General features: G+C 29.2%; 1 protein-coding gene across 1 annotated transcript; it reads right to left on the reverse strand.

Moving 5' to 3' along the window:
• Positions 7,248–9,902, reverse strand: LOC104777573 (diphthamide biosynthesis protein 2-like). The gene is made up of 10 exons (XM_010501847.2): positions 9,709–9,902; positions 9,387–9,583; positions 9,186–9,294; positions 8,779–9,103; positions 8,534–8,603; positions 8,333–8,400; positions 8,129–8,244; positions 7,925–8,031; positions 7,678–7,823; positions 7,248–7,587 (listed from the first exon to the last, which is right to left on the reverse strand). The coding sequence occupies exons 1-10, from the start codon at positions 9,793–9,795 to the stop codon at positions 7,343–7,345; spliced, it is 1,470 nt and encodes a 489-aa protein (XP_010500149.1). The 5' UTR covers positions 9,796–9,902; the 3' UTR covers positions 7,248–7,342.

Genomic DNA, 10,646 nt, shown 5'->3' on the forward strand with positions numbered 1-10,646 from the left:
TGACAACTGAGGTCAGAAACGGCTTCAACAACGCAAATCAACGAAGAGGTAGAGGAGAAGAACCAGTTAAGGTTAGAAAAAGTGAAGATGTCATTGGAAATCAATTGAGATTGTTAATCAACAAGATTAGTTTTCCACAAAGAGAATACAATTGTGTGATTGTTGAGAATTCGATTTCTAATGAAGAAGAATCTATAGAGAAAGAGATAGTTGATCACCAGAGCATAATTGTTGGTGAAGAACTCATGCATGATGAGATCTATGTAGAATTCGCAAAATAATTCTATGTATAAAATCCATGCAGAATTTGGGCTAGATGAAATCCGTGCAAACTCTATGGTCAGCTGGACAATCCTACAGAATGGGAGTGGTGCAAATTTTTGGGTTTGATTCATTATGTGGAGATTTTTGGCATAATTCCTTTTGTGAAAAGTTAAGGCAAGATATGCATGGTTACGTAAGTAAAGTTTCTAAAAAGTCAAGCAATGCATGTGAGGTGAAGCTATATGAGTTTTCCATAAAAACTAATGGGCTAATTCGTGTTGCAAAAGAGAAAATACCATCGATAGAGGAAGCGCCAGAGATTTTAACTAGTTTTAAGGAGTTGAGTTCAGATGGATATCTACATGACTTCCCTCCTATGCGGGATAAGGAGATGAACTTTTTCATCAAGAAGACAATTCGAGGACGAGTTTTCTTGGAAGTGGAAGAGTCTAATGCAGGAGCATAATCATTAGGATTTTAATTAATTTAACTTTTCTTTATTAATTCTTAATTATGTTNATGTAGAATTCGCAAAATAATTCTATGTATAAAATCCATGCAGAATTTGGGCTAGATGAAATCCGTGCAAACTCTATGGTCAGCTGGACAATCCTACAGAATGGGAGTGGTGCAAATTTTTGGGTTTGATTCATTATGTGGAGATTTTTGGCATAATTCCTTTTGTGAAAAGTTAAGGCAAGATATGCATGGTTACGTAAGTAAAGTTTCTAAAAAGTCAAGCAATGCATGTGAGGTGAAGCTATATGAGTTTTCCATAAAAACTAATGGGCTAATTCGTGTTGCAAAAGAGAAAATACCATCGATAGAGGAAGCGCCAGAGATTTTAACTAGTTTTAAGGAGTTGAGTTCAGATGGATATCTACATGACTTCCCTCCTATGCGGGATAAGGAGATGAACTTTTTCATCAAGAAGACAATTCGAGGACGAGTTTTCTTGGAAGTGGAAGAGTCTAATGCAGGAGCATAATCATTAGGATTTTAATTAATTTAACTTTTCTTTATTAATTCTTAATTATGTTAATTTCTATTGGTTTTCCTTTCTAGATTAGAGTTTAGCTAGTTTTGTTTTACTATATAAATAGCTTTAGTTTTAACCTAAGGGGAATCATATTATTCTTGTCAATAAAGTTTTAGAGTTTATCTCTTTTATCTTTTCTGGTGGATTCCAGAACCTCTTTCTGGTGAATTCCAGAGTTTTATCTTTCGAGTTTGTCGCTTGCAAACTCGTTTTTGAACTAGGTTTAGCGCTTGCTTTACCTTTGATTTTCTGCTGCATTAATTTATAACATAAACTTATATTGGTTTGCTTTCATCAAGTTGTTATCATTTAAATCGACATGATAGCTAACCTGGATCAAATGTGATCAGAGTTAGTGATCAGCAAGTATTATATTAAACTTGATAGTCACAAAAACATATGCATAGTATTTACATATAACAAATATACCGTGAGAAGTGTTTTAGCCTAGTGGTTACAACACCATCTCTGCGACTGATCTCACCGAAGTTCGACTTCGATAAGTCAAGTTACCCCCGCGTAGTAGGGATTAACTATAAATCGGACCTGTGTCAATGACAAATATATATATATATTGTATATGAAATTAGGTTTATGTTGATTCAATTTTAACCAAAAACTGTAAATTTTACTTGCACATTTGAAATTTATGAGCATTAATTAATAACAATATAAAAAATTATTAGAATCTTAATAGTGTAGTTACTATTTATCCATTAAAACTATCCTTAACCATAAAAATTTGAATTTTTAACTTATGAAACGAAGATCCCTAAAAATTTCAATTAGTATATATTATGAATTAATAATTTTGGAAATTTATGATATTCGAATTTTTGAGATACTAATGAATCTAAACCCCAAATTTATAGGAGGAATATGCTACTTTTAAATATATTAAATTATGGTTATATTATATATGACAATTATAACAAATGTTTTTATAATTGAAAAATTAGTTTTTTTCCATTTGTTTTAGTATGAATTAATTTGTATAGCTTGGTTTATTTAAAAAAAAAAAAAAAAAATCTAGTATATTAATTGACGATTTGTATTTACTGAATAATATTAAATTAGATGGTTGTGTTTACAAATATCTAATAATATACTTCTAAAATTAAATAAGTTGGAATATATACAATATCAATCTTAATAACCTCATTTGTTATGGAAACTTTAAAAATGACCAGTTATCAAGTTGTTGATTTAAATTCGATTAGTTTGTAAACAAAGATCCACTTGTTTATTAGACCAGGATCCAACGGGTCATAAGTATATTTTTTTGCATTTTTCCTTTATTCAAAAATATTCTATGCTTCCTTCGCAAAAAAAATATATATATATTCTAAGCTTTAGTCAAATATTAAACAGAAACTGTGAATTTACAATTTCAAAACAGTTTTATAAAATATATTAATAAACAATTTATCTTTTATACCACACATATATATCTTACACTATGTGTGGATAGATGCATAAATCTACTATAAGATTCATGTTCTTTTCATCTATATAAGTCTAGAAACAGTAAAACCAATCACAAGTAAAGTAAATTCTTCACTTCAAGATTAAAGTCCCTTGATTTAGTTGATTATACTACTCCCTTTATGACCTTGCATGCTCGTCTTTCACACCTTCTATTCTGCAGTGTCAATTGTAAATCATTTTTAAAGGTCTTTCGATCATGCAAGTTCAAAAATCTGCTTAGACTACATATATATTATTTACTTGAGGGTTATGTGTCAAGAATAACATTATATTTTATTATACCATGTAATTTAGAGACTATATAATATATGAACTTGATTTATTATTGGTGTAGTGACTTACCTCTTCGATTGCTAATAATAACTTAATTGTTGCATCTTCTGCTTTCTTTTGGCTTCTAGATACTCAAGATGTCGTTGGGTTAATTTGTCTGGACGAAGATCTGAAACAAATCAATAAGCTACGTGAGAAAAACACCAGAAAAAATATTTTAATTTTTAATAGAACTACAGAAACATCAGAAGATATATTTTAATAGAACTACGTACAGTAAAACCTCTATAAATTAATAATGTCGGGACCATAAAATTTTATTAATTTATAGAGTTTAATTTATATATAAATTAATAATTATTAATTTACCGATAAATTAATATTTTATTTTTATAATTATGAAAATTTTCTATTACAAAATTAGATACTTTTGTTATCATTCAAATTAAAAAAAAAAAAATTTTATAATCTTGGCTATGGTAACAAGATAAATGTCAATTGTTTACTAGATTATCTAGTTAAAATGATAAATATTAGAAGTTTTGAAGAAATTTCTACTACTATCCTTTATGGTAATGATGAAGTCGAAGAAAATATTGTGGTACCTTTAGAACCAGTTAGTAAAGAAGAAATAATTGCATCTACGATTCTCTATAATTTTTGAATGCGATTTGAGAAGATAAAAATGAAAAAGATTAGAGATAAACTCCGACAAAAATGCAAATTCAAGAATATGCAAATTACAGAAGTCATATTTCACTAGATTTTCTTAGATAGGTAAACAACTATAATAAAGCCATATCTCTCTAAATTTTCTTAGATATATATATATATATATATACATATATTAGTTTATTTGATTATTAATTTCTGATATTGATGGGACCATATTTTTATATAGAATTTCTAGAAAAATTATTATTTTATTATTTTATCGAAATGTGTCATTTTTTACACCGGCCCAACTCGAGACTGGAAGAATTTATTAATTTATAGCGAATATTAATTTAAAGAGTATTAATTTATAGAAGTTCTACTATAAAATGTTTTTTATACTTGGTAGGCTGTCAATATGAGTGTTCACATATAAAAGGAAACATATTGTTGACTTTTTGATTTTTTTATTATTTAATTGTATTAAATTAATTTGTAGTTTCCGTAATTATCTCACAGTATAAAACCAAATTAAATAAATTTACATATATATAATTTCAAATTTGAGCTTTGATAGTTATGGAAGCAACTTAAAAAAAACTTCCTAAAATATTGAGTAATTAAAATGTCGATTACCTTAATTATTCAAACTGATACGATTTCTTTATGATGCATTATTAGGAAAATTCTTATTTTGTATGGATACACGTTTATTTCGGAATTTATGGCTAACATCTGTTTGGCTCAACAATTCCTTATTAAATGATATTTGTTTGGCTTTAAGGATTATACATATTCTTATTTGTATCTATATTAATATTTTTGATGTACATTTTGTGTTATGCCCTTTTCGTTTTGCTTATTTAAAATTTTATTTACAACATTAACCCTTCAAAAGTTTCCAAAAATAACATTACTTCAGATTTTCTTTCCTAAATATTTTACATTCCATTTCAACTAAACAATTACAGCAAAATCAATATGGAAACACAAAATATGATATCTTTAACTACAACTTCTATTGTGTATTGAAAATATTTTATCTATGAATCTTTTGCAAACCAAGAAAATAATAATTTGATTCCTATTTTGTTTTCAAAAACCTGTGAATTTTGATTCTTAACGTAAGGATAACTTCGATTCACATTTATTTAAATATTACAAGTAATATATATATATATATATATATAAAAACTTAATAAAATTTTAAAATATTATGAATATGTAAAATTAAAAAAGTTCAACATACTATATAATAGATGGGTTATAAAGACGACATGTTGGAATTAATAAACTATCATTAAATTTGTGCTAACACGGGTTAAATCCTCATTTTATTATTTTTCAACAATATTAATATTAGAATATTTGACATATAAAATTAAGTTGATTTAACTAAGATTGTGTAAAATAATTGAATCATTAGGAATAATATGACTTAATCATAGCGTATAAATGACTTATTATGTATTTAAGTCCCTTATTTTTTTGTTATAAGAATTGAAAATCAAAATAAAGTCTCACACTAAACAAAACAAACTAAATATAACAAACAAATAGTCATGAAATATATTACAGGTTAAAAATGAATATAAATATTTAGCTAAACAAACGATCGAAAAATGTAGTTATTCCTCTATTTGCAAAACATCAAATATTTAACAAAAAAATACAATAAAAATATAAATAATAATAAAAATTATATGCACGCGGTGTACCGCGGGTTAAAATCTAGTTTGAGTGGTATTTCATTGTAATAATCTCTAACTATATGTCTACTTATTAAAAATGCTTCCCTTTTAATAGTATAGGTACCTAAAGTTTAAAATACTCTTACCAGCATCTTTCTCTGGCTCTGTTCATAGAGCTGATACCTCTAAAAAAGTGTATCGCTCATTTGAAGCTGTGTTTTCTGTTACAAAATCCAAAATAAAATTGACATTTAAATTACAAATAATATAAATATTATAAAAAGGTATAATTATTATAAAATTGACATTCAAAACAAAAAAAATGGTAAACCTCTTTTGTCAAGCAATCTCGTGGTTGATTTTTGCAACTTCCTTTGTTAAGAGGGAGATAGTATAATCAAACCTCGTTTGTTCTGCAGTAAAACAATTAGAAACAGTGAATAAACAAAGAAAATGATAAGATTGAAATATTTAGAAAATAAAATCAGTACTTGTTGGCTTATTAGTATAACCCCTCTGAGGTTGCGCTCGACCGATCTTAAGCATGTAGTCTTTCACATGTTCCCTTTAACTCGCCCATGCTCTCATCTACCACGGTGATGGCATCATCCACGTTCGTGTTCGTATCTCCACAAAATCATCTTCCGAACCACCAAGATATCATGTGTGAGATGACTTTTAATGGTAAGATAGATAAAAGATTTGTAAATGGATATAAATAAGTGTATTATAGTACAAAAAAAAATTATAAATAATGTACACCAAATTTTAATATATTTTGTTAAATTTAATTTTATTTACAAAACTTTAAACACGATGGTCCTTATCTAGTATATATATATATATATATATATATATATATATATATATAAGATATGCTATTTTGTTTTAAAATATGATGAAATATTTAATTTTCTATCATCTAAATTGTCTTTTGTGCTTTATTTTTTTTTGGCATATTAGTATTGCATATCTATTATTCTTATATTATAAACATCATGATATATATTTTTATTTTCAGTTTTACTTGTCTTCTATAGATATGTAGCGTATTTTCTATTTGCTTTTATATTCATATTCATTTTAAAATAAATAATTGACATAAAGTTATTATTTAACTATTTTCAATTAATGTATTATTCTAATCATGTATCATTTATTACTATATAGTTAATTAACATATATTTTATATATGTTTACAGTAATTTATTAAAAACAAATTATTATGAATTGTAAATATATATTAGTTAGGTTTTGGTATCACATATATTGGTACAATTGAATCATTTCTCCATTTGATTTAAATATATGACTTCATCAATCATATTGGAAGAGCGTCTTTAGTTTTTGATTAATCATCTTTGATAATATTGATCTTCATAATTGAATCTAAATAATAGAATAGATAATATGTTAGTTTTTTGTGTTTCTTAGATAGTGAAAATACTACTGAGTAAATTAGAAAAGCTGTAAAACAATGATTGAGAGAAACATTTTAATTGTTTGTACAAGTTTTGATAAATACTTATTTGAAAGAACATTTATGCAGTATAAATCAAAGGACACACTCTCTCTCAACCAGAGTCTTTCAATGAAGAAAATAAAATAATAAACCAATCAATCTTACACATTAATAATTTTTGAAGACATTTTACATATGTATATTATAGCCATTCTAATTCTAATAACTGTATTTTAAGAACAAATCCAATTTTTTAAAAATTAATTGTCATTGACGATTTGGGTTGTTTTTATTAAAGTGATGTTTATACATCTAATAAATTAATTAAATTAACAAAAGACAGATAGTTCTGTCTAACAATATAACACGAAGCCAGTAGAACCAATTTTTTTTTAAAAGAACAAAAAAAATTCAGTTTCTGAAATAGTACACAAATCTTTCTTTTGTGAACAAGTGAACTTCTTGGAGTTACTACTCGTGCTTGTATCCTGACGCCTTCCCGCTTCTCCCGACTATGTAAGGCTCCGGCGAAGTATTATCACTATTTATCTCCAAACCGCGATAAGCACGGCTGAGGAAATACTCGGGTCCTGATTTTGCAGTGGTTTGTTTAGTGAGCAAGTTATGATCATTGCCTTTCAATTGCAATGCTTTCTCTGCAATTTGTACCAATGCCATTGTCTCTCCTCTGTCTTCTTCTCCATTCTTAGCCTGATCTGCAACAAGGAGCACAGTGTTTGTCAACCTCATGGAATGATAATTATGGCTTTTGTCGATTGGAAAACTGTATTGAGCTTCCATTGTACCGTTTGTCTTGTGATCTTCTACGTAACCACCCTGAAAGAAGGAGAACCGTGGCTCCTCTGATTCGCTATGTGCTTCTGATTCTAATTTTACAGAGTTGATCACGTCTTGGAATTGCATTAGGTATGCACCAGTCCATTCACTCCCTCTGTGGAAACAGAAACTCCAAAGACGTCAATTAAGGAACTCGTGGATCGAATACAAAAACTATAAAGATTTCTGCATGTAATAATTTCCCTATGTAAGTACCTGCTAAAAGCAAGATTGGCTTCGAACGGAGTTATGACAGGGGACATGAACTCTTTGCTATCTAAAAGAGCGGTTTGGGCACATGAGATGTAGATGAATACATCGCACTAAGAGACAAACACAGGAAAGAAAAGGCACTAACTCACTTGACATATCTCACTTTAATAATTAACAGCTAAAATGACAGGCCGTTGTTTAACTAACCTCGGGGAAGTTTGCGAGTTTGGCCGGATTAGGTCGTCCCATGGCAAGAATGTAAGATTTTTTGCCAGCTGCAGATATGAGTGCTTGCATATGGTGAATCATATGAAGGTAACCAGCTGCATCCAATGCCATGTGATATTAGACATTCAATGAACACTTATCAATCTTGACATCATTCACAAATGCATAAGAATAGGAACTTACCAACACCAAGGGTCCCTACCAAAATACCAATAATATTCGCATCCTTGGCTTTTTCCACCAAGTAATATCTGGAAAACATAACTCTCAGTGAGGACTAGAAATACAAATCCACAGAGATAATAAAGAAGAGATTATAAGAATTGACGAAATTTGATATTGTTTGTAATATATATGACGTCTGCTTGAAACAAGTGAGCATACCGACGCTGAAGTATCCTTCTTTGTTGATAAAATTCTGTCACCAAAGAATCTTCTTCAGCATCATATCTGACTAAGATTAACAAACAAACAAAACATAACCAAGAAATAAGCTATTCATGGTCTTTGTCAATCAATTAGATATTTTCTTTAAGAAAATGGGCTGTAGTAAGTAAGTTACTCAAACGTTTGACATAACCAAGAACTAGATCAAGAGATTTCCATGGATAAAGCCAGAAATTATATACCTATGTCACAACCATTGAAGGTCAGTACTACATTGGCGAAAGCTGACCTGTCAGAACCGATCCAGAAAAGTAGATAGTCCTCGATTTTGCTTCCTTCTGGCAAGTCCCAAGTTAGCCCTCCCATTCTATAGTTTCTAGATGAGGATAAGCTATCACAATATGGTCTCGGATGCTCCATGGATTCTCTAGGGTCTTTGGATGGACTAATAAATGAACACAAGACATTGGCTACAGTGAACTTCAACTGATGAGATTCAGTCTTTGATAATCCTAACTCTTCTCGGATATGCCGAATCATATGGGCGTATTCTAGTCCATAAAGAATCTGAAAACAAAGTTCAAAGATTGAGAAAACAAAACACTTTATCACTAATTCATAATAATAAAGATAAACTAGCCTCACATACCATAATAGGCTTATCGCTCTGTGACGCATAATCTATCAGATGCTTAACGCAGCTTGAGACGTTCATCGGAGCTTTCCCGAAAACGAAGAATGCTGGAAGAACCGATGTCCTGCAAAAAAAAAAATAATAAACACTCACAGTAAAGACATTGTTTCAACAAGGGAAGTCACAGCAATTTCACAACAGGGTAAATTGACTCACGGGCTTAGACATGTTTGACCGTAATGAACAACACAGTCTGCGTCAATATGCAAAGCTCCAACTTCATCAATGCAGCAACTACCGTAAGTTGTGTCCGCCATAACAAAGAACCTGACTTCTCTGTCAGTAAGCAAACGAGTTTTGCTCTTAAGAGCACTCACGACCTTAGTTGATTCCTTTAACAACTCATCCGGAAACTATCAGAAAAAAGAAAAAGTAAAAAAGTAAGCTTTTATCATCCCCAGATTCATTAAATTTAATCATTTTAGCAAAGAAACAAAAATCAAAGTTCATTCACGAACTAGACTCATTCATTAGGTACCTGTAAAGCAATTCTGGTGAAGCTTTTGCTGATAATGAACTCCACCGTACGATTAATCTCATACCTTGATTCAAACTCCAACTCCATAGGTTTAAATCCCAGGAAACTATCAAACTAAAATCGTTTGGGAATTGCGGCTGAAGAAGAAGAAAGAAGAAACAAACGAGAATGGTGGTAATCTATGAACGGCGCCGTTTCGTTTGAGTTTATTTAATTGATAGGTATATCATCCGTTTAGCTCGATTTACCAACAAATTATATCCGGGATTGCTACCCAATTAGACTCCAAAAATCATATACCAACAAATTATATCCAGGATTGCTACCCAATTAAACTCCAAAAATCATATACAGTAGAATCTCTATAAATTAATACTTTTTAAATTAATATATGCTATAAATTAATAAATTCTTCGGGTTCCGATTGGGACAGTATAAAAAATGACACATTTCGATAAAATAATAAGATAATATTTTTTTTAGAAATCCTATGTAAAAATATGGTCTCATCAATATCATAAATTAATAATCAAATAAATTAATATATATATATCTAAGAAAATCTAGTGAGATATAGCTCTATTGTTGTTTGCTTATATCTAAGAAAATCTAGTGAAATATAACTCTATTGTTGTTTTCATATTCTTGAATTTGCAATTTTATTGGAGCTCATCTCTAATTTTATTCACTGTTATCTTCCCAAATCACATCCAAAAATTGTGGAGAGTCCTAGATGCGATAATTGCTTCTTTAGTAACTGGTTCTAAAGGTATCGCAATATATTCTTCGAGTTCATCATTACCAAGAAGGATAGTAGTAACAATTTCTTCTAAACTCTAAACTTTTAACATTTATCATTTTTACCTAGATAATATAGTAAACAATTGACATTCATCCTATTACAATAGCCAAGATTACAAATTCAAAAAAAATTAAAA

This window comes from Camelina sativa, chromosome 3 (genome assembly GCF_000633955.1).
Source record: "Camelina sativa cultivar DH55 chromosome 3, Cs, whole genome shotgun sequence".
Classification (NCBI taxonomy): Eukaryota; Viridiplantae; Streptophyta; class Magnoliopsida; order Brassicales; family Brassicaceae; genus Camelina; species Camelina sativa.

Coding starts and splice junctions, on each gene's coding strand:
- LOC104777573 (XM_010501847.2), bottom strand. CDS start 9,795: ATGGAGTTGGAGTTTGAATCAAGGTATGAGATTAATCGTACGGTGGAG. Junction 8,245..8,332: donor GGTAGGGACCCTTGGTGTTG/GTAAGTTCCTAT, acceptor CATTGGATGCAG/CTGGTTACCTTCATATGATT. Junction 7,824..7,924: donor GCCAATCTTGCTTTTAGCAG/GTACTTACATAG, acceptor CTGTTTCCACAG/AGGGAGTGAATGGACTGGTG.